This window comes from Eptesicus fuscus, chromosome 14 (genome assembly GCF_027574615.1).
Source record: "Eptesicus fuscus isolate TK198812 chromosome 14, DD_ASM_mEF_20220401, whole genome shotgun sequence".
Classification (NCBI taxonomy): Eukaryota; Metazoa; Chordata; class Mammalia; order Chiroptera; family Vespertilionidae; genus Eptesicus; species Eptesicus fuscus.
In genome coordinates, this window is record NC_072486.1 from 63,549,495 (window position 1) to 63,570,228 (window position 20,734).

Sequence of the window (20,734 nt, forward strand, 5' to 3'; positions counted from 1 at the left end):
AGGCCGGTACGTGGTGACACCCACTGCTCCCACCCTCACACTGCACTGCACAGGCCTCTCCAGATGTTCACAGCTAGAGGGTGAAACCCAGCCCTGACCTGTCTTGTCCACACAGGCCCCTACCCCTAGGGGACGAGATCACCTAAGTGGCTCACCACGCTGGGCCCGTGTGGCTTTTGACACTCTCACACCCTGAGTAACTTCAGATCAGACGCCGACCTCTCCTGGTGACCCCGTCAAATGGAAATGCCACCAAGAGTCATACACTGTGGTGTCCAGAGTGTGCCCCTCCGTCCCCAGGATTTCAATGCACGTGGGGCAGGGGGGTGGAGGGTGGGGGGAAGGGGGGGCGTCTAGGAAGTGTCACACACAGGGGACACCGGGTGTGGTGTGCTCAGCCTGCGCCCGGGGCTTCTGCACAGCCCTGCTGGGGCTGACGGGCACAGCAACGCCCATGGCAGCTCTGGGGCGGGAGTGGTGCTGCTTGCCCTGCCTGCTGAGGCGCCAGGAACCTCCAGCACCCGGCTCCCTGCTGGGGTGGGACACGCTGCTCCACACTTTCCAGCTGCAGCACCCGGCTCTCCAGCACGGCCCCTGCAGCTCATCCCCACCCCACCCCACTCTCTGCCACCACCTCTCGCTGCCCCGCCACAGGGCTTTCTTAGGAGCCACACCCACTCACGCACATCAGTGGGGAAGAGTCATTTTCTATGGCAGGTTATCAGCTGGGCTAATCAGATGGCTGCTGAGACACCTACACACAGCCAATCCTCACCCCACCTGTGCCTTCTGCCTGCTACGTCCAGACTTTAGGTCCGAGGGGAGGTGTCCATGGGTACGTTGTGGCTGGGTGTGGCATCCCCCATGCCCAGCTGAGGAGGGCCACACGCCCGCCCTCACCAGGGGTCAGGCACTCTGAGCACTTTGCTGCTGTATCTTCAGCACATTATAGGTGCTCAGTACACGTACACGTGGTCTGACCAGCCGCAGGCTTAGTCCCAGGCCACCCTGCTGCCCACCTCCCACCACTCCACAACTGGGCCTCCCGGGAGACAGCCAGGGACTCAGCAAGCGACCTCAGCCCCCGGCCCCGCCGGATACCCCGGCTCCCATCTTGCCTGAGCCTCACGATGCTCCCACGAGCAGGAGCAGGCCTGTGTCTCAGACTTCGGCAGCATTGTCGCTAGTTCCTTCCGCTCAAACAGTTCTGGGCTGTCCAAAGTCCACCGGAGCAGCCAGCTGCTGGCCACCCAGACACAGAGGGATGCCTGCAGCGGTCTGCCCTGAGTGTAACAGCGGCTGTCACCGAACGCTGAGTCGGCGCGAGGCCCTGCACAAAGAACTTCGTAAATACCTCAGAGAATTCTGACATCAACTTTATTTTTACTTTTTATTAAATTGATTGGGGCGACATTGGCCAACATGAACATACAGGTGTCAGGTGTGGGTTTCTATGCTGTAAGATCTGTATGTTGCACCCTGTGCCCACCACCCCAGTCACATCTCCTGTCACCTTATATTAGGACCCCCGTCCCCCCCACCCCTTCCCTCTGGTTTGTGCTCACGAGTTTCAGTCCTATATCCCACGTCTGAGTGAAATCATAGGGCTCTTGGCTTTTTCTGTCTGACATTTCACTTAGCATAATGTTCTCGAGGTCCATCCATGTTGTAACGAATGGCGCTATTTCATCCTTTCTAATGACTGAGTAGTATTCCGTTGTGAAAAGGTACCACATCTTTATCCAGTCCTCTGTCGTGGGACACTCTGGTTGTTTCCACGACATCAACGTTAACAGCAGGAACTTTTTACCTTTTCATCTTCAGTTTACAGACGAGAAAGCCTCAGAGGTTGATTAGCTCGCCCCGGGGCACACAGCAAGGAGGTGGCGAACTGGGGCGGCCTTTCTGCTTTCTGAGCCGTGACCTCAGACCTCCACGCTGTACTGACTCTGTGAGATCCTCTCATTTCCAGGTTTTCTGCCAGCATCACCTCGGCCTGATAATGACTAATCCGGCTGACATCTATCTACTGACTCAGTCTCTGAACGCAGCCTAAAGCTCACCAAGAAATTCTGTGAAATCCACACCCTGAATCGCCCACTGCAGGACAGGCTGGAGGCAGGGCGGCTGCCTGCAGCAGACAGGGAGGGGGGGGGCGGGCCTGGTCCATCGATTCCATTTCCTGTACCACGAGCCTCTGCCGCAGACACTGCTGACCACGGGTGAGCTGTGCGTGTGAACAGGAACACACTGCGAAGCCCACAGAGGTCCCGTTTAGACTAACTGCAGCTCTGGCCTCTCCTCCTTCCACACACACAGCTGTGAACATGACGTGCGGAAGCCACGGGCTCTGTCACCAGACTCACCTGGCCTGGGCCAGCACTTGGGTGGCTTTGCCCGAGCAGAGGAGCTGGCCTCCCAGGCCAGGTCCCCAGGTGACTCCTATGGATGGAGGCTGGCTGCTCACTGACTGTATCAGTGTCACCCGCTCCCACAGCTCAGTGGCTGAGCCCAGGGCATAGAATAATGACACCATCGACCTAGGATGATGGGTCTGAGCTGCCAGGGTGGCAGAAGCCAAAGCCCTAGGCAGTGGGGACAGGGACCTTTGCCTCCTGCTGGCCTTGCCCAGGTCCTGAGACCGCCGTGGTGGGCTCTGACACCATCCTGCTGAATGCCAATTCCAGCCCCAGGTTTAGGTGCTCCAGCAAAGGTCCCTGGGGCCTGTGCGGCCCCCTCACTTCCCTGGAACTATTTTTTGGGAAAATGGCTTTTGAAAGGCCCTGGCGCAAAGAACAGCCCAAAGTCACGGTGACAGGTAAATACTGTCATTACCTTTGGCGGGAGGAGCCATCAGGGAGCCTCTGGGATGCTGATGTTCTCGCTGGATCTGAGTGAGTTCAGGGATGATTAGGTTTGTAAACACCCACAAGCCGTACTCCTAAGATCTGTGCATCTGACTTTCAGTTACACCTGAATTTGAAAAGTGACCCAGGAACCGGAAGTCGTGTGGTGGGCAGGCCTTGTCAGCTTCTCCAGCCCTATGGCCTTTTCCCAAAGGGGAGTGGGACCTCATTGGTCAGCACCCAGGGCTGGTGAGGACAGACCTGTGTCTTGGCGTTCAGTTCTGTAGACCCTGGGACCCAGGCAGGCAGCCTTGAGTCCCACCAGCCAGGAGAGGGCTTAGTGCAGTGTTCCCTTAACTAGGCCACTCTGCCTCTGGTACACAGGAGGTGTCCGTAACTTTCCCCGGCAGAGGGAAGTGCTCCTACGAGGCTTCTCTGACCACGACCCCACCTCACTCCCAGGAAAAATTAAGTTCTCTCTCTTTTGAGCTCCCCTTCCATCTTATTAATAATGTAATAAACACCAAAGGACCCACCTCCCAGAGCGAGCCCTGCACGTTCTCATCAACTTCCGTCTCCCTGACACCCTTCCTTACCCCGTCCCCGGGGTCCCCTGCCCACCTGGAGGTGACCACTACCAAACGTCTGTATTTATCATCCCTTTGTTTTGATTTTGTGACATAACCCAGGGGTTCAGGTATCAGTTTGCTAAAAAAAGTGCCAGCTTATGTTTGAGGTCCAAGTGTAAGAATTTGTGTCCCTCTGCACTCTCAAAAACCCCACAGATCACATGATCATTTAACATACACCTATTTTGGTAACGTTAACTAGGTGTTCCTATCACCAGTACCGGCCATCCTCAATAGACTGTGAGCTCCCCGAGCACAGGCCTTCTCCTGGTTTTGTCCCAGCCCTTAGACTAGAACCTGGGACTAGTAGGAAGCTCAGTAAACGCTAAATGCCTGCATGCTCAGGGGTCGCTGGATGGCTTGGGCCGGCCATTCCTGTTCTGAGTACATGACTTAAAGGTGCTGCTGCTGGCAGGGCAGTGGGAGCAGGGGCATTTGCACGTGCCAGTCTCTGCAGAAAGTGTGGGCGCTGCAAGCAATGCCGTGATCAGAAGTGTCCCCTTGCTAGAGGGGTTGCCTCCCTGGGCCTGGGCCAGGGCCCCTTGCCCTCCTTAACTGAGCCAGCCCCCAGCTCACCCCTCAGGCCCACTGAGCTAGACACCCACAAGGTGAAAGCCACGATGTAGACAAAACTCACAGGCCTGGGGCAGGGGGCCGGTTGTCTATTTCTGGCCCTGCCGTTAATAAGCTGGGTGACCTTGGGCAAGTCACTTTGTCTCCTTCATCATATAAAATGAGTTTGGACAGTGATAGCTAATCCTCCAACTAGAGGACTCATCAGAATCACCTAGGAAGCTTAAAAGTGCAAGTCCCAGGTGCTGGCCCACAGGAACGGAGATAGTAAGTCTGGAATGGGACGTGATATATGCATATTTACATGATAATAAAGATAGTCAGAAATGCTTGCCTATGGTGAAAAAATTAATTCGTACACAGGGAATTATAATAAGCACTCCACACCCCCAGTTGTGCCATAGGCAACCACTTTTAATCACGTTTTAGGTGGTTACTATCTTATTGCTAAATATAAGTTCTTATTTTATCAACTTCAAACATTATCCATTGTCTTCCTGCTATGCTAGCTGAGGGTTTAGCTCACTCAACCCACCCCCATGCCCACTCCCCATATAGTCCTGGCACTATTTCTGGAAGCTGCATTTTAATGAAAATCCCAGGGGATTCTGAGGTAGCTGGTCGGCCAGCCACACAGAGAAACACTGATCGGTTGCTTCCTGGACGGGGATAGAGCCTACAACCTGGGTGTGTGCCCTGACTGGGAATCGAACCCGCCACCTTCTGGTGTACGGGATGACGCTCCAACCAACTGAGCCTCACTGGTCAGGGCCCTCAGACCATCTCTTACGCCCACGGTTCTCCTGCTCAGCTTCTGGATCCTTTCCCCACCCCTGGGAGCGCGGAAAGGCTGGGCATGGGAGCCATGCTGGCAACCACCGGCTCCGGGTTTGTGGTGGGTGAACTGCCTGCCCTGTCATCTTGCTACCCCTTCTCACAGAGTGTCACCTCCATGCCCCAGTTGTAGAGTTAAGATGAGCAGCTTTGTCCTTTAGGGACTGGCATCATTCTGGCTCAAGCAGATTGCTGAGCCTCGGACTTCTTTATAACCGCCAAGGAGTGGTGTGTGCAGACCACAGCACATACAGAACCGCCAAGGAGTGGTGTGTGCAGACCACAGCACATACAGAACCGCCAAGGAGTGGTGTATGCAGACACCAGCACATACAGAAACGAGAATGCACAAACTAAAGCTAATACAACAAGGACGAGCTCACAGACGGGGAGTGAGAGAAGGCAGGCACAAAATACACATGCAGACTCCACCTGTGCCAAACTTAAAACCAGGCAAAACCGGAACACAAAAACACCACAAAAATGCAACAAAACCAGCCAAAATCATCTCCTGGGGCAGAGGGGGTTACCTGTAGGGGTGATGGCCTGGTGATGTTCTCTTTGTGATCTGAGTAGCTACGCTGCACAGGTGTGTTCACTTTGTGAAAACCTGAGCTGTACCCTTATCATGTGTACACTTTCCTGAATGTACTTTTCCTTACAAGTGTTCCCAATAAAGACAAGAAAAACCACGCACCTCTCCTTCCTCCCAGTAAACAAGCCCTTCCTTAGGACGGGCCCAGGCAGACAGGCGAAGCCAGAACTGGGCCTGGTCTCTGTGGCCCGCAGTGGGGGTGGGGCGGGGTGCTGTCCAGACTCCTACCCTTCAAGTCACCCTATATTTCAGGGTTCCGGCCTGGTGCCCTGCAGAGCGCAGTGGCCTGCTGGGTCAAGGCGGTGGTGGGAAATGAGGCTCAAGCATGTCCCCTGGGAAGGGTGATGAGACACTAGCCTACTAAGACTTGAGCGCCATCTTCTCCACCTGCTAGCAGCCAAGCTGACCGGGGGGAGGGTGGGCTCTGGGCCCCCCGCCAGCCTCCCCAGGCTGCTGGCCAGCCCAGTGTAAATATTATTACCTCCCACGCATCTGAAGGACGTTAATTATTAAAACACATGCCACCCAGGGTAGTGCACTGTAATTAGGTTCAAATTAAATTAGCATCCTCTTGTAATTATGACATCAATAACCACTCTTGAGGCCCCAGTTCTCCAGTCCCTCCGTTATTTCCCAACATGGGCTAATGCAAGAAAAGGGTCCACTGACTCCCTGGGACGTGGAAATAATCAAAGCAATAAATAAAGCGGAGGCAGCTACGCAAGCCTTTCCCTACTGCTCACTGGCAGGGAGGAGGGTGAGGAGGGCCACCGGGGAGGGCTCTCGCTCTCAGTACTTCCCTGGTGGCTCTGCTGCGTCAGCCTGCAGAGACCAGAAATCCCAGAGCCTTCACAGACCAGCAGCGCTGCTTCCGGCCATCTGTTAGCCCAACTCAGCCCTCCTCCTGGGCCGCCTTCCCAGCCACCCGGCCAGGGCCTCAGCCCCGTCTGGGTGCACTGCCCACTGCTGCGGTTTGTTATCAATGTGTCGGCATCTGCTGCCTCCTCCACACCTAGCCTGGACATGACCTTGGCACTCACTGAACCCAACACTGTCCTGGTGGCTGGATAGATGGATAAATAAGTTGTGTTCAAAGAGATTTTGTTGTTCAACTGCGAAGGAGGATGGGGGCGCAGAAGTCCTGACACCGAGGAGCAGGTCTGTAATTCTTGCCGGGGAAGGACCTCCGGAGAGGTTTTGGGCGCTACGTGGGCAGGTGCTGATGCTCACGAGCTTCAACTATGGATGCACCCGCACTCGGAGTGCCTCAAGTCCTGCACCTTGGGTGTCTGGCTTGCCTCGCCCCAGTCCCAGCCCTGCCCAGGACAGACCTAGGAACTCAACAGACGTGGCCGAGAGAGGCACACGGGGCGGGGGCCAAAACCAGACCAGCGGCAGCAGCGCCTCCCGACCTTTGTCTGAATCAGCCTGGGAAGAGAAAGGCAGGAAGGAGCGGGGAGGTTCAGGCATCATTCCATTGGAGAACCAGAGGGTTTATTCTGGTGCAGTGGTAACCAAGGCAACTATTAAGATGGCGAGATGATTTCAGACCCTTTCACAAAAGAGTGCGTTGGCATCTTGCCCCCCCAAAATTGTGCTCAAGTGAATACACACTGTGTGGCCCACCAGGAGCTAGAGAAATGGGTGAGATGGCATTCTCCTCTCCATGATGGCTAGAAATAAAGTGGGAGACCATGGCGAGAGGCGGCTTGCTGCTGTGGGGCAGGACAGCGTCTCCAGGAGTGGGGACAGATGGAGATTCACACAATTCATCATCTAGCTGACTTCTTGGGCCCCCTAAGGAGCTGGTACGAGGAGCATAACCCTTGTTATGACCCACCCAGAGGGGCTGCAGACAGAAACAACACCTCTCCCCTCCCCGCTCAGTCCTCCTCACTCTCGCTGCTCCCTTTTAACTAGAGTGCACTCTGAGTACTGAAAACATACATTAATTTAATTTAATTTTTTTTTTGCCTAAAACAGTTCTGGGAACACTCAGGTGAACCCTGAGCCTGAACAAGTGGATACAGAGGCAGAACTGCCAGGAGCCAGAATTTTCAGGTCCCAGGATCTCTGGTATAAAAATGAGAGGCGGCCCAGCTAGTGTGGCTCAATGGTTGAGCGCTGACCTAAGACAGTAGTCGGCAAACTCATTAGTCAACAGAGCCAAATATCAGCAGTACAACGATTGAAATTTCTTTTGAGAGCCAAATTTTTTAAACTTAAACTTCTTCTAACGTCACTTCTTCAAAACAGACTCGCCCAGGCCGTGGTATTTTGTGGAAGAGCCACACTCAAGGGGCCAAAGAGCCGCATGTGGCTCGCGAGCTGCGGTTTGCCAACCACTGACCTAGGAGGTCAGGGTTCCATTCCCGGTTAGGGGACATGCCCGGGTTTCGGGCTTGGTCTCCAGTATGGGGCGTGCGGGAGGTAGCCAATCAATGATTCTCTCTCATCGTTGATGTTTCTCTCTCCCTCTCCCTTTCACTCTGAAACCAATTAAAAAAAATATTAAAAAAACAACAACACAAGAGGCAGCTGCCCAGACAGTGTGGCTCAATGGTTGAGCATCGGTTGACCTAGGAACCACGAGGTGACAAGTTCGATTTCCAATGAGGATACATGCCCGGGGCTGCTGGCTTGATCTCCAATAGGGGGCGTGCAGGAGGCAGCAGATCAATGATGTTTCTCTCTCATTGATGTTTCTATCTTTCTATTCCCCCACCCTTCCTCTTGCTCTAAAAAAAAAATCAATAAAATAATATTTTAGAAATGAAAATAAAAATGAGAGATGGCTAGCCAGGCCCCACCACCTACACTGACTTTCCCCAAGACCAAGGATCAATTTTCATGGCAGCTGGCACCTCACCCAGATCTGAAGGTGGGGCGGCAAGTGGGCTGCCAGGAAGCAACGCCAGCACGTTTCACCAGAGTACAGGCCTGGGAAGGGCAGGCCACACGATGAGGTCGGGGGGGGGGGGTAGGGAGAATAGGCATCCCTAGACACTGTGGACGGCAGGTGGTGACCACCCGTCACACACACACCTGCCTCCTCTCCCTGGCAGGCCCCTCACTACACCACAGTGGCTGCCCTCGGGTTGCTCTGCTCCCCTGGGGGCTAGCAGTTCCTGGGGTTTCTGAACTGCACGGCCAGCTCTACCTTGACGACTGGGGGACACTGTCAAGTCAAATGGAGCAAGAGATAGTCACCTGGAGACAGGCACTCCTCGGCCACGGCCTCTGGAGCACACTGACCTTCAGCTCCATCTTCAAAGGACGGACGGCGGAGGGAGCGGAGCAGGGACCAGGGCCCCCAATCTTGCCCACGCCATGCCAGCCTGTCTGGTGTTAGCTATTCCTCCTGCTGCCAGGAAGAGGAAAGTCGCCTCGGTCCCTCAGCGAGTCCCTTCTGGCCCTTGCGGGGCCCTGGCAGGACTGAGCCTGGCCTGTCCTCTGTGCAAAGTCCTGGCACTGCTTGCCAAGCTGCTCCATCTCTAAGGTCCTTGAGGGCAGCCATGTGCAGTGTCCAGACTGATGAGTCAAAGGAGAAGATCTGCAGCCTTCTGCGCATGGCCGAGGTGCCAGGTGATGCCCACCACACCCTTGGGGCTGCTCAGAACTTGGGAGACTGCCCAGCTCCCACTGACAGGCATGCTCCTCTCCACGACCAGCCTCCATGATGAGTGAAAATAAAGGGAGAGACCCTGGTGAGAGCAGGCTTGCCTGATGGGACAGGCAGCATCCCCAGGAGTGAGGAGACACGCCAAATACACTTCTGCTGACTTCTTGGGCCCCCTAGAGATCTGGGCGTAGTCCTGGCTAGGTTCCTGGGAGTGTGGCTAGGCATGTGGTGACCACCGTGGAAGCCACCAGTGCCCAGTCTCCTGGCTCTGGGCTCCACCATGACCAACAAGGGCTGCAGACAGCATGTACTATTTTATTGGGCCTCAAAAGCTTTAAATACAGAAAAGGAGAGGGCGCGCTGGCATTTGAGAACGGACGTATTAGAGAAATCACATGATCAACAGCTGGACAGAGCTGGGAAGAAAGGCAGTCTGGGACAGAAGTGGGGTGCTCTCTGGCAGCGGGCCTCCAGTGCCAGGATCACATCCCCTTTAGCACGAAGTCTTTCATGTTTCTTCCTGATTTGAGGACAATTTTTAAAAAACCACAACCCCCATCCAAATAAAAACAGGAAATCAGCTATCAGCTGGGAGAGACTGGACGGCAGCGCCCATCATCTCAGAAGACAGGCTCTTGAGAGCCTCAGGCTCCCTGCACCCCACCCCCAGCCCAGATGCTGCCCTGCAAGGCATTTCCACACACTGAAGCAAAGCTGGACCCACTCTACGCCCCGATCTGCGGTCTGGAGCTGAAACACCCTCCTGCAGAGGAAGAGGTACTGTGTGAGGGGTGCTGGGGCCGGCCCCGATTCCCTGCTTAGCGGCTGTAGCCAAACTCATCTGCATCATCGGCTCGGAAGTCTCCGTAGCGCCACAGGTTCAACTGTGAGAGAACAGAAAATGGCTCGTCAGGGAGGTGGGATCTGCTGGAACCCCGGATGGTCAAGCCCCCTCTCTCAGCACCCTCTGGAGCTCCTGAGGGGAAAACTCACCCTGGCGCTCTTGGCTGACTCCTGGGCATTCAGGTATTCTGTGATCTGGAGGGAGAGAAAAAGGGAGTGATCAAGATGAGGGTATTCACAAGTGGGCAGCCAGAGTAACCCTGTCGGATGCCCAGGTCAGGGCCCCGTCACCCCCCTGCCCAGTGTATCCCTAGCTCCCTCAGAGTAAAAGCCAACGTGCATGCCAGCTGTTTCCCAGCTCCACACTGGCTGTCCCATCTGCCTGAGGCTCTCTGCCTCTGGCCCACCTGGCTACTATCCCGCCCTCTCAAGTCTTTGATAAAAGTATTGTCTCCTTGGTAGGGGGAAGTGGCTGGGTGGGAAGTGATCAACCAAAGAACTAGGTGTATGCATATATGCATGACCCATGGACACAGACAATAGGATGGTGAAGGCCTGGGGCTGGCTAGAAGAGATTAATGGGGAGGAGGGGGAAAGAAAGGGGACATATGTAATACTGTAAGCAATAAAGATTTTTTTTAAAAAGCATCACCTTCTTGAGGCCTCCAATGACCCCATTTAAAATTATAACCAGCCCAAGCAGTGTGGGTTCAGTGGTTGAGTGTTGACCTATGAACCAGGAGGTCATGGTGTGATTCCCGGTCAGGGCACACGCCTGGGTTGTGGACTGGATCCCCAATGGGGTGTGTGCAGGAGGCAGCCAATCAATGATTCTCTCTCATTGATGTTTCTATCCCTCTCTTCCTCTCCCTTCCTCTCTGAAATCAATAAAAGTATATTTAAAAAAAATTATAACCAGCCCCTCCCACACACTCCTGATTCTCTTTAAAATGAAAACATGTTCCATGTGTCCATGCCTCTGGTTCTATTTTGTTCATTAGATTCCACATGTGAGATTATACTGTATTTGTCCTTTACTTATATTTTCTCCTTTTCCAGTGCATGTATTTTCTAACATTCTATTTCACTGACTTATTATATCTATTTTTATTGCTCATCTCCTCATGCTTGAACGTAAGCTCCACAGGGGAGGGATATTGTCTCTTGTTCACTGAGATATGTAGGCACTCAATAAATGTTTGCTGAAAGAATGACTAGATGAATCAATGAACACGTTAGGTGTTTATGTCAGGGAAAAGGAATTTTCTAGACACCAGAGACAGTATGGGTAGCTTCGTATGGGCGATACTAGGATCTCTGGTTCTACAGGGAAACTTAAGTTGACCCCTCAGAGCAATCTCAGGACACTGGGGATTTCCAGGGGGAGGACTAGAATCAGGCCTCTCCTGTCCAGAGGAGACACAGGAGCAATTCACACTGGGGTCATTTTCCAAACGAGTTTTTAAGTTGCATAAGCAGTCCAGGGAACCACACACTGCTGAAACATTACGTGGGGAGAGAGGAAAGGCAGATGGGCTGGGGAGTTGGGAAGGCAAGGGGCAGGTCAAGACAGAACACAGGTTTCAATCCTGCCACCCTCATCCTTCCTCTCGGAGGGAGTGTGGAGGGCATGAGCTGGCCCCAGCCCATCCCTCGAGGCTGGTATGTCCTGGGATCTCAGCTATGACTGAGTGAGAGGCTGGGAGGACTCCGATGAGGGGGGTCCTCAGTGGAAGGGGCCGCTAGTCCCCTGAACAAGATCGTAATGATCGCATCTGAACAGTGCAAGCCGGCTCCCCAGGTGTCAGCCCCATCCTCACGGCCCAGCCTGGGGAGCAGCAAGCCCTCATCTCCTGAAAGGGAGACTCAGGCCAGCTCCAGGCCCTGGGGCTTTGCAAACAGGCCGGAGGGTGTTGTGGCAGAGTGCCCTCGGGCCCCTTGGCACTGCCGCCTGGCTCTGGCAGCACTGAGGGCGAGGAGCTGGTTGTGGACTTGGAAGGTGTATGTTAGACAAAAGGAAGTGAGCGTGGGTGAGAAACAAGACAGGCTTTGACCCTTTCCGTGCCACCCCTGGCAAAGCTTTCCGGCCTGTCCTGGGGGTGCACGCACAGGGAACTTTCCGCTCTAGTTTGCAGCTGCATTCTCAGCCAAACCTGCAGCCAATTAATTTGGGATGTAATTAGCTTTTTTTTTTTAAACCCCAACAAACCGAAATCCATTATCTTCCCCCAGCAGGAACAGCAGGATGGTGGGCTCCCGCTCCCTCCCTGGCTCTTGGCGCAGTCCCCGGTCCCCTCTGTGACGACAGTTGGAGACACTAGGGGCCTGCCCCCGCAGTGGTGCCCACCTCCGCATCACATACCACTTTCTGGAACTGCTTCTCCTTGCGCACCTCCACCATGACCAGTCCCTCCTTCACCAAGCCCAGCCCCACGTCCCCCTTGGAGTCTGCAAACTGCAGGGTGACGTGGGGGCAGCTGGCGCTCAGGTGCTCCACGTTGAGCAGGCACTGGGTATTCTGGATGTCCCGCACCACGCTGTCCACGGCGTCTGTTCGAGCATCCTCCTGGAGCAGAAACACCCAGGGTAGGGGGAGAGGGGAGCTTGAGCAAGAGCTGGCCACCTGGGCCCCAGGTCCTGGTCCTGGACCTCCAAGAAAGTCACCCGGCAGGTGCCTGCAGCTCACGGCCCACTCAGATCCTGCCGAGGGAGGAGGGAGGCTCTGGACCGGAAGTGCCCCCTCTCCTTTTGTCCCTCTCCACCCCTCGCCCCCAAGCCTATCTGCATGTCATCCCATCCTTCTCCCCCACCCACCTGCTGTGTCTCTGAGGACACGTGGCTTTTCCACGTGGCACACGAGCCTGCACCTGCTGCCCAGGCCCGACCACTCCCACCCTGGCTGGCCTTGCTCTGGCAGTGACCTCCCTGCCCCACCTCTCTGCCTTCACTGTCACCTCAGGGTCTCTCCACGCTCAGGCCTCCCCATCCCCACAGACTGACTGCCCTGGATCTACTCTGCCAACACCTTTTCCTGCTGTTTCTCCTCTGCCCTGCAGTCATTTTGTGAAAAGGCAGAAAAATCTTCTATGGTGCTGACTCCTACCCTACATCTGCCCCCCAGGACCCTGCATCTGGCGGCAGCTCCGACCATGCCTTTCAGCTGGCTCTCGCTCTGAGCCCCAGGGGCCTGTTCCAATCATGCGTTCAGGTGCCCCTCACTCTGAGCCCCAGGGACTCCTGGAGGCTGAGGCCACGGCCCCTCCTCCGCCTGCCCAGCCTCCCTGGGGCGCTGGAACTACAGCCGGAGTGGTGCGCCTGCAGCCCTGAGCACAGTCTTCCTCAGGGGGCACAGTCCCCTCAGGCTCTTCCTTAGGCTGTGGGGACGCAGGCTGTCCCCTCGCACTCCATGTCTGCAGACCACGCTCGTACACCTCCAGGTTTAAACTCAAATCCGTGACTGAGTCTCATCTTGCTTTCCACACTGAACGCCAGAAGGCCGCCTGGAGCTCCCACAGCCTCTAATTTGCCCCTTCTCACCTCCCTTATCTTGGCCAGCAACAGACCCCCAGGTGAAAACCCATCGTAGCCTCTGCCCCTCCCGCACCCCCACCTGCTCTGGTGGTGCTCGGGGACCTGGCCTTTCTCCCCAGCCCTGGTTTGGTCCCCATGGCCCCTCGCCTGGATTGTCAATGCAGTTGTGTCCCAACAATCCCTTCCAGTCTCCTTCCCTGTTCTAGAAGTAACTTTCAAAACCAGATTTGACCATGTCACACTTCTGCTGACAATCCTGCCACACCCCTCCTGCCCATAATACACAGAATAAACTTGATCCCCAGACCCTGACCTACTTTTCCCTTTCCATTTCCTGACCCTGCCCACAAGCCCTGAGGGCCCGCTGTGGGGGGCTAGTCTTTGCCCCAGTGCACCTGGCCATGGGCCTACCCACGCCTACGAACTAGCTCAAGTGCTCTGATGCCACCACCTCTGGCACCTTCCCTCAACTTCCTCACTCACTCCCATTTTTGAGTCCTGTTACTAAGAGACCACCCAATGTTTCAGTCTGTAAGGGCCGCAGGAGTGGCTGAGTGTCACTAGACAGTCCCTTTCGGAAGGAGAGAAGATGCATCGACTCACATCTTGGGGCACCTGGATGAAGGCGAAGGCATACTCCGTGGCTTGAGCTGGCAGCACACGCGTGCTGAAGGCAGGTGGCAGGGTACCCAGGCGGGTGGATGGCAGGATCTCTCTCTGCAGAGGGCACACCAGGCCAATAGCATCACACACTTGATGACCCCTTGTTCCGAAAGGACAACTCCTATGGCCAGGCCTCTGGGTGTTCTGATGGAGGGACTGCCCGCTAGCCCACGGCTCTAAGGGAGGGACTGCCCGCTGAGCCACTGCAGTGAGGCCTTGGGGGAGCATGGCCTGCTGGCACCTGCGATGGGCAGCTGGGGCTCACACGCCGTTAACCCTGGGCCTGGTGTGGGCACACCTGTTGGTTCCCACTAATGTAATTTGATAACTGGACGCTAGTCGCAGCTTTTCTTTCTTTCCAATGCCTTCCCCCTCAATGGGCTCCCTGACTGCTCTTCCACAGGCCAGGGGCGCTCCGGCTGGGAGAGCTCTTCAATACGAGGGTCCGGCAGTGCCCTGGCTACCCGTGCTGGCCAAGCCTGGGAGGACCTCTTCTCTGGTGGGTTCCCAGGTAGTGAATTGGGTGTATGGCCCAGTTCTGGGCTTTCTGCTAACTGACCCTCAACTCTAGTCCTTGAGTAAAGTGGGCAGCCACAGCCACAGCTCAGGAACCACACCCCCTGAGCTACAGTGCTCTCCCAGGCACTCTGCCACCTCAGGACTGTCGCTCCCAGCAAACCTCTGATAGGCTCTGGGATGTGCTGGACGTTAGCAGATGGGGACAAGCACATGTTGAGCATGCGGACCAGTTACTGAGTGTGGAGGGCCTTCCTGGGCCCTCTCTTCGGAGGCAGGGCCGAAGAGGCAGCGTGGGCATGGCTGGGCACTCAGAGACCTATGGGTGCACACAGGCCTCTGCCAGAGATGCCAGTTTTGCCTGGTCACTCAGAGGTCACGGCCTGTCACACAAACAGTAGATGGCCCTGACCTAGGGAGCTACTGTGTTGAATGGCCTGCCCCTGGCAGCCACTTGGAGCCCCGCTCTTGTCCAGCTCCCGGACCCCCACTCACGTTGCCGTAGTCAATGTAGAAGACGTGCACTTTGGCAGGAGACTCGACTTTCTCGACTCGGGCCCGGTACCTGCAATGGCATCATGGGCAGAGCTCAAGGGACAGCCCCGAGGAGTCAATCTCCCTGGAGCCTTAGTGATGGCAGGGGAGCGGGCATAGCACTTCCCTGCCCAGAGATCAGAGAGCACACCCGTGGGTGTCATAGAGGACAGGGCTCAGACTCCATCGAGGCACTTTGGTCACCATTTAATGGAATCAGAGCATAGCTGGGAACAGAGGGAGGGAGAGGGCAGCATGTGAAGCAGATTAATGTGTCCTTGGGGCATAAAGCAACAAGACTAATGACTAGATTGATGTCTGCTGCTGTAACTCAGCACACTAAACAGCAGCTGTAATTAGCCGGCAGAAGTGTCTGGGAGGCCGCAGCAGGGAACACATCCAAGTCACTTCGTCACCCTGGGAGGGCCATGGGCCCTACCCTTGTTAGACCAGACGTAAGTGACCTTGCAGCCTGTGGAGGCTGCTGCTCATGTCCCAGACAGTTGGGGTGGAGGCTGGGTGGCTGGCCTGGGTTTACTGAGACATCATTTTTCCTGAGTGGGGTGACGGGTGTGTCGGAGAGCCCCAGACAGCTAGGACTCCCCCAACAGAGTGAGGGGAGAGAGGAGGAGCACACTTCTGTAGTCTGGAGGCTGGCTGGACTGCAGGAAAATCAAGGCCCAGATGGGCTCTGGGCAATAAAGAGGGCTACCCTGGGGAGGCGGCCAAGGTCAACAACACCCCAGTGGACACCAGGCTGCAGAGGCAAATGTCTGGCCTAGCCAGGGGCCTGAGGACAGACCGGCCCTGGCTCCTGGTGCACTGCTTGGGCCCAAGTGGCTTACCATTCTCCATCTACAAATTTGGCAATGCAGAATTCCCCCCGGCGCGGGGCGTAGGAGCCCTCGACAGGAGGGTGGCTGGCGATGTCATTTCGCATGTTCTCCATTAGCTTCTCCAGCTGGGTGCCTGATGGGGAGGAAAGAGTGAGACCAGGGTGCCAGGTTCTTTGGAGGCTCATTCTGGCTGGGGAGGCAGATGAGCCTGGGCGTCGGTGGGGTGAGGAATTCTGTAGAGCGCCTGCAGCACTGACTCGTCCCCATCCCTCAGGGAGGTCCTCTTTGCTCTCTGCTCGAGGTTTCACGCTGTTTTCAAAGGCAGGATGGCGACTTGCTGACTGTGGAGTCTGTGGGAACACTCTTGGGCTTTGGGGAAGGAGGTGGAGAATGTGAGTGGATGTGGAGCAAGGCCAAGGCCAACCAACCTTCTCTAGGGTGGGAGCTGGCCAGCCTGCAGCCCATTCCTACAAGAGCTGGCCCTGGCTTGGGCCACAGAGGTGGTGACTGACCGCAGTCACTCGCTGCAACGTCTCCTAGGGGCTAAAATGGAGCTAAAGGATAAGCCCCATACAACCCCAGACAAGGAAAAGGCCTGGGAGTCTGAGCCATAAAAGATGGAGAGCGCCGAAACCGGTTTGGCTCAGTGGATAGAGCGTCAGCCTGTGGACTGAAAGGTCCCAGGTTCGATTCCGGTCAAGGGCATGTACCTTGGTTGCGGGCACATCCCCAGTGAGGGGTGTGCAGGAGATAGCTGATCGATGTTTCTAACTCTCTATCCTTCTCCCTTCCTCTCTGTAAAAAATCAATAAAATATATTTAAAAAAAAAAGATGGAGAGCAATTCTGAGACAGGGTGCAGCCTCAGTGTATTCAGACTTGGCCACTCTGACCAGTCACTCTGCGAGACACATGCTGAACTGAACTCCCAGTGCTGTCAGGTTAGGGTTCTTCCCGCCCATCCCAGTTCAGTGCCCTCCTCAACTGGGGGTGGGTTGGGGGGTGGTGGTGGGGGGAGCTCTTCTCCCCTGCTTGTCTTTCCTGAACACTCTGACCTTGAGGCTCTGCTGCTTGCCTGTCTTTTTGTTTTTTGTTTTCCAGGTTTAGCAACACCCAGGGTCTTCTCAGGTTCCCTTCCAGCTGCCTCCCACTTGCTAAGCCAGCATCAGTCCCAGTGGCTTCTCCTTTACATCCCTCCTGGCCTTGATTCTTGGTCTGCATCAGACCTGTTGTGCCTGCTTTGCTCTCTGAGGTCAAGGTGGCTGGGTGCATGTGGATTCCTCTTTTCACCTTCAGGGCCCAAGGCGCCACTCACGATAACAGATGCCTAACACGTGTCGGCTGCTGGTACACTTGTCAGTTGGCCTTACAAGTTTCTCGTCTGAGTTTATGTTCCTGCCACACACGGTGAGCTCCTTCAGGGCACAGACCGCAGCTCCCTTGGTTGTTCACTCTTGCAAGGCCCAGTAGAAGCCCTGACACGTGCATTGTGCTCAGTAATTCAGCTGCATTGAGGATGACCTCTGCATATGCACATGGGGAGGTCTGTCCACTCTCAGGCCTCTGCACAGGCCACTGCCCGACTGCTTCAGAACAGGGGCTTTAGGATGCAATGCCCTTCCTCCCACCCAGTGGTAAACACTACGAATTCTCCTGAGATAATGTTCCTTGCCCAGACAGTAAAATTTCAGGGTCTAAGGAGAAGCCTCTATAGAAGATAGTTCCTCCTATACTTGGTCTATTTTTATTTTCTTGCTCCAAGGCAACAGAAAGCAGGCTTTGCCTCCTCAAACAGGCAAAGCCCTCTGGGAGGTCCTTAGACAGAGACCTGGTTGGTCATTTACAGCTAATGGAAACGCTTTCATCATTTCATCCGCTCCTTCCCGAAGGCAGGGTCTAATTAGGAGAAGGGAGAGAGGATGTCCCCAAGAGGGGGTGAAAAGTTGCAGAGGAGGGGGCTGTGCGTGCTGAGGTTTATTTTCCTGGATTTCATGGAGCCACTAGAGGACAGGGTTTTCTCTGGAGCCCACCGCAACTCTCCAGGCAATGTGCCATGAAGCGCTCACTCCCTTCTCCAACATTCCAAGAAGACATGGTTTCCTCCTTCGTTCTCTGTCTTTATTTTCTGCCTTGGCTATGGCTCCCTAGGGCTGAGAGACAGCAGGCGGGGTACGGGGTGGGGGGCGGGGGGAGGGTGTACAGGAAGCCTCTGAGATTAGAGACCGACTGGTCAAAGGCCTTGAACCCTCAAGCTCTGTCCCTGGGAGACTTTAGGGTCCTATTCTTATTCAAAGGGAGTCCTCCCCAGCAGGACCGGAGGCAGGCAGAGCCCGTCTGGGAGCTGTGTACGCTGGGCGGGGTCTAGCTGGCGTCTGTGCTCAGGAGCACCACCCCTGTGAGACTCCTTCCCGGCCACGCAGACCCGGAGGCTGGGTCTCTCTTGGCTTCATTCCCAAGGCAATGGCTGGTCCAGCTTCCACCGGGATGGCAGCTGACCTCAGAGAACCTGATCTAGCCTGGCCGGTATGACTAAATGCTTAGAGCGTCGGTCTATGAACCAAAGGGTTGCGAGTTTGATTTCTGGTCAAGGGCACATACCCGGATTGCAGGTTCAATACCTGCCCGGGTCGGGAGGCAACCAATCATCGATGTGTCTCTGTCACACAGATGTTTCTCTCTCTCTCTAAAAACCAATGGGAAAAAATATCCTCTGGTGAGGATTAATAACAGGAAAAGAGAACTTGATCCTAAAGGCTCATCAGCTCCATCCTTGCCCCTCTCCCGCTAACCCCCTCCCAAGTATAGCTAAGGTACAGGACTCGAAACTGTCAGTTTTCCTCGGCGAAATGACATTAGCACAAAAGCAGCTGCCTGGGAAATATCATTAGAGAGGAAGTGGCTGAGACGAAGCTGTTGGTCTGGAGTGGGCCTGGGTGGGCCGAGGGGCCGAGCAGAGCTGCATCCTGTCACCCAGGGGGCCGCCCTGAGTGCCAGTGACATCTTCGGTCCTTTCTCCTCTTGGCCTTGCAAGGATCAGGCTCCTTGGCCCCAGAGGCGGCTCTAAGAGCCCTCTCCTCTGCCCTGGGTGGCAATGAGAGGGAGTCAGGTTACAGGGAGTGGAGATGGGAGGCTGGGCTGAGGTCTCTGCCTAGGGGACCCTGGCCACAGGGCACGGCACTGGAGGACAGGAAGGAGGAGGATGGAGAGCGAGAGTCCTTTAGAAAGACCACCTGGGGAGGACTTCCCTGGTGTGCCTCCTGTTTCCATGGCAAATGGCTACCACTCAGGGCTGTGGTAACCTCTCGAGGAGAAACCCCAGCAGAGACAAGCCCACACTCCCCTCCTCCACCTGCCTTCCCAGGAAGCTGAGGGCGAGAGGGCTGGGAGATGCCAGTTCTTGCTTCCTGACCACATAGAGACAATCTGTTCACTGCTTCCTGATAGGCTCTGAGGGCTACAAATCCTCACGCCCAGCTCAGCCAGGGGTGCCTGGAGCAAAACAATTACCTAAGAGTCTCAGAGCACCACCCAGACAAAATTGGTTACCTCACCAGTCCTCAGAGGACCTGCTCAGCCCGCCCACGCCAGGGCGCACTTGCAGGTCATGCAATGAGCGGCGCTGGGGCCTGGTGGCTGGGCAGCAGGGGAGGGCCCCGGAGGCGGCTGGAGGAGCCAGGAGCTGAGGCAGCGCTGCCCTGGCTGGGCCTGAGCACTCACCTGTCTCCACATCCTGCACGTAGAAGTGCAGGTCGTCAGTGATCTCGGTCACAAACACTGGCTTATAGGAGGCCGAGCGCTCCTTCTCCTCTGGCACGGGTGGCACCTCCTCCACAGGCTGCTCCTCGTAGTGTGCCCAGACCTGCGTGTGGCCAGCAGAGGGGAGGAGGGGATGAGGAAGTGAAGTCAGAAAGGAAACCAGGAAAGGGACTTTGAGGCACGTGGGTCACCCCGGGGCGAGTGAATGTGGGAGGCACCACGGGCCCTCACGTGGCACTGGGCTGGCCCCTGGAGCCCTCCTACTTCTGGGAGGAGAGGGGAAGAGCACTCTTAAGTGCTTTGATCCGGTGGCTCTCAACTTCTGGCAGGCATCAGAGCAACTGGGGAGCTTATTAAAGATGCAGGTGCCTGGGTCCCATGGCATGCCTACCGAAGTAGGAAGTTCTAAAGGTCCCGAGAAAGTAGAACAGCGCAGGCTCCGGCGATTCTCATGCACACCAACAGGACCTTGGCCCTGGAGTGGTTCTGGGTGCCCCCCCCCCCCCATACCACTCTGCAGGGTCACTCTGACTGTCACAGGGCCACTGGCACTCCTGAGGCTCTGCAAGTGACAGCCCTGGGCCGTGGAGGGGAGGGCTTGTCACTGTGCAAGAACGCCCCTTCTCAGTCCTCATCTCAAGCAGGTTGCTCTGACCCCAGCTCAGAAGTGGGACTACTCCCTCCACCTTCCTCTTCCCTTCCTTCCCAGCCCTGAGCTGTCAGGGAAGCAGCAGCTCAGACGCTGATGCTACGTGACAGTGCGTCAGGTCCAATCCTGCGGCCAGGAGGTTATCCCAGTAGCGAGGTGGCTTTGCAGCTGAGCAGGGGGAAGGCGGTGAGGGACTGCGGGGACTGGACCACACGGCCCCACAGACAAACACACAGGAGCAGGGGTGATAAAAGAACTAGCCCAAAACTTACATGCTTACTAGGTGCCAGGAGCCATTCTAAACATTC

The 20,734-nt window shown here is 55.7% G+C and overlaps 1 protein-coding gene across 1 annotated transcript in view; it reads right to left on the reverse strand.

Annotated features, from left to right (window-relative positions):
• Positions 1–9,394: 9,394 nt before the first annotated feature.
• Positions 9,395–20,734, reverse strand: part of SND1 (staphylococcal nuclease and tudor domain containing 1) — a 457,708-nt gene continuing 446,368 nt past the window's right edge. The window contains exons 18-24 of the mRNA XM_008154047.3: positions 19,739–19,880; positions 16,032–16,155; positions 15,148–15,217; positions 14,077–14,190; positions 12,305–12,508; positions 10,093–10,137; positions 9,395–9,983 (exon numbers count right to left, since the gene is read on the reverse strand). Of these exons, the coding sequence (XP_008152269.1) occupies positions 9,918–9,983; positions 10,093–10,137; positions 12,305–12,508; positions 14,077–14,190; positions 15,148–15,217; positions 16,032–16,155; positions 19,739–19,880 (765 nt within the window). The 3' untranslated portion in view covers positions 9,395–9,917. The remainder of the gene's footprint in view (positions 9,984–10,092; positions 10,138–12,304; positions 12,509–14,076; positions 14,191–15,147; positions 15,218–16,031; positions 16,156–19,738; positions 19,881–20,734) is intronic.